Raw genomic sequence first — 2,762 nt, forward strand, 5'->3', positions numbered from 1 at the left:
ATTTGTAAGTCGCTTTGGATAAAAGCGTTTGCTAAATGACTAAATGTAAATGTAATGTAAATGCAAAATATTTACATGTATTTACATGTATATATTTATATCCATATAATTTATATTATATATAAATATATTTTATATATAAACATAAAATTTTTCTTAAATATATACATGCATGTGTGTGCATTTATATATACTAGGGCTGTCCTCGACTAAAGATTTTTCTGGTCGACTAGTAGTCATTCATTTGAAGCATTAGTCGACTAATTGCACTTTTATTAATAAACAATTTAAATCATTATAACGAGGCTTTAACATAGCCTATAAGCTCTCAAGCAACGCATAAAGCTTGCCACAGCGCACCGCAGAAGTAATGATTATGAATATGTCAGGGAAAAACAGTAAGGAGGCTGCATTAACATTTTAATAACGTGTTGATAAACTAGTGCTTTCTTTGTTCTCGGTTTAAGAGATGAAGTTGGCGACACTGACTCGTCATCTCCGCAGTAGTGGATGCGCGTGTGCCACAGCGCACCGGCAGAAGGTAATGATTATGAATGTGTCAGGGAAAAACAGTAAGGAGGCTGCATTAACATTTTAATAATGTATTGATACACTAGTGTTTCTTTGGTTTTAGATTAAGAGATGAAGTCGGCGACGCTGACTCGTCATCTCCACAGTAGTGATGCGCCTGTGTGCATGTTTCATACAAATTACATAATCAGAGTTTTGGAGTTTCGCACTCAAGTTCAGAGAGACCGAGGTGGCAGAAAGAGCATCCTGTTTGCTTTCATTATTTTACAAAAGCTCATTTTGTTGTTATTGTGAGTGCACATAAATAAACGTAGAGTCTTTACAGATTCGAAATATGTATTACTCTTATCTGTATGACCAAAAATAAGTATTTTAAGAGCAAGTGACCACACCGGTGGCTCCATTTGTCTTGCAGTGAGCGTGCTTTTACACTCCACACAGACACTTCAATAGTGCACATTTTTCTAGGTTAGCCTAACATTAGATTAAGCGGCCATGTAAAATTGCTAATACTTACATATTTCAGATTTTTTTTTCTGCGACTAAGCGACTAAAAAATTTTGGTCGACCAAGCCTCTTCTGGTCAACTAACGATTAGTCACACACATATATTATATAAACAAAAACGTTTATTTTGGATGCAATTAATCGTTGCCCAGCACTAAAAAATATATACCATTTTAAAATATTTTTAAAAATGTATTTATATTTAATATACATTTAAATATAATATAATATAATATAATATAATTGAAATGTATGTTTTATATCAATACTATATATATATATATATATATATATATACATGATTAAGGAGAAGTAAAAAAATATGAAGAAAATAAATAGGATCAGTTTCATCTTGACTTGAAAAATTATGGAATTGTGATAATTTAATACCTGAAAGGTCATGTCGAGTGGATTGTATAATGAGATACAGTATGCTCTGTTATATTTGCATATTTTGCACAGTATACCTACTGCATACTGCAACAAATAGTATGCCTAGTATGCTATTCTGAACACAGCCTGTCACAATTACGCAAAACTCCGGGAGAGTCGACCTGAGAGACAGACCAGACCTCAGATCCCAGCATACGTGAACAAACACACACACATTTGCTCTCCTTTCTCTATGTGTGATCATCAACACCTTCCTTCTGCCCTATTGTTTCAAAAGTTATATTTAACCAAACTGTTTTCCTCTGTGTGTGCGTTCGCAGTATTTTGGCAGTCTGATGGTGATATTCTGCGTGGAGCTGGCCAGCGGAGTGTGGACGTACGACGAGGTGCGTGATACTATGAATAAACAGGAATGCCTACACTCTCCTCTCTCTCATGTCAACAACATGGCCACCACACAGCTGTTCCCAGGAGCATTGGAATGAGGATCCGATTTCTAAGCCGCTTGCTTACGATCTAATCTTAACTATTATGACTTCAAAAGCCCGGCTCTAGCACATTTCCTTTTGGGGGAGTTAATAAGCAGAGCGTTTACGTTTATTAATGTCCGGATGGCGGGTGGAGTCATCTATGTAAATGCTCTAGTTGGCTCTTGAAGCAAGATTAGCATCAGGCTTTACAGAAACCTGTCTCTGATCTGTGCGGACTAAAAGATTTGATCAGCAAAGGGGAAAAGGGATTGCAGGTAGCATCTGCTTCTGTTAGCCCAGGGATACGAGAGATAAGGCGCACCTCCAGGGGAAGAGATCACACACACCTGGCTTTAATCTAGCTTCTCTCATACAGACATACACAGCTACTGCTTGAAGACACGCTCTTATCAACAACCTAAAAACCTTTGTTGGGTGTGAATGTCTTATTGTGTTGTTGTGGCCTAATGTGACCCCTGTGTGTGGGTGAGCGGGTGGGCAATGAGTTGGTTTAGTCCGCCGCACCTGGCCTGGTTACATGTTAGCAGTTTATCAACAGTGTATCCACTTCAACTTTCCTTGGCTTAAAGTCAACATGAAATGACATTTGCAACCCATCCTATTTTCCGAAATGTGTAGTTTTTAACTCTTTCATTTTAGCTTTAAACTTTCTTTTTTTATCAACACTTGAATGTAGGTAAGTTTCGTAAAAAATGTGCAAAAAGCTGAGAAAATCAAATTTTTATCAAATACTACATCTGAATCATATTCAGTACGATGATTAAAGCATACATGTAGATCGCTTCCATCAGTTACATATCATACATTCCCTATACATACATTCCCTACTTACATATCATA

General features: G+C 36.6%; 1 protein-coding gene and 1 long non-coding RNA gene across 2 annotated transcripts in view; one reads left to right on the forward strand and one right to left on the reverse strand.

The window, feature by feature from the left end:
• LOC107658802 (tetraspanin-12-like) overlaps positions 1 to 2,762 on the forward strand; it is a 22,441-nt gene that overhangs the window by 10,223 nt on the left and 9,456 nt on the right. The window contains exon 5 of the mRNA XM_016447453.1: positions 1,752 to 1,817. Within this exon, the coding sequence (XP_016302939.1) occupies positions 1,752 to 1,817 (66 nt within the window). The remainder of the gene's footprint in view (positions 1 to 1,751; positions 1,818 to 2,762) is intronic.
• LOC107658803 (uncharacterized) overlaps positions 1 to 2,762 on the reverse strand; it is an 18,459-nt gene that overhangs the window by 4,129 nt on the left and 11,568 nt on the right. The gene's annotated exons all lie outside the window — the stretch shown is intronic.

This window comes from Sinocyclocheilus anshuiensis, unplaced genomic scaffold (assembly GCF_001515605.1).
Source record: "Sinocyclocheilus anshuiensis isolate Anshui unplaced genomic scaffold, SAMN03320099.WGS_v1.1 scaffold283, whole genome shotgun sequence".
Classification (NCBI taxonomy): domain Eukaryota; kingdom Metazoa; phylum Chordata; class Actinopteri; order Cypriniformes; family Cyprinidae; genus Sinocyclocheilus; species Sinocyclocheilus anshuiensis.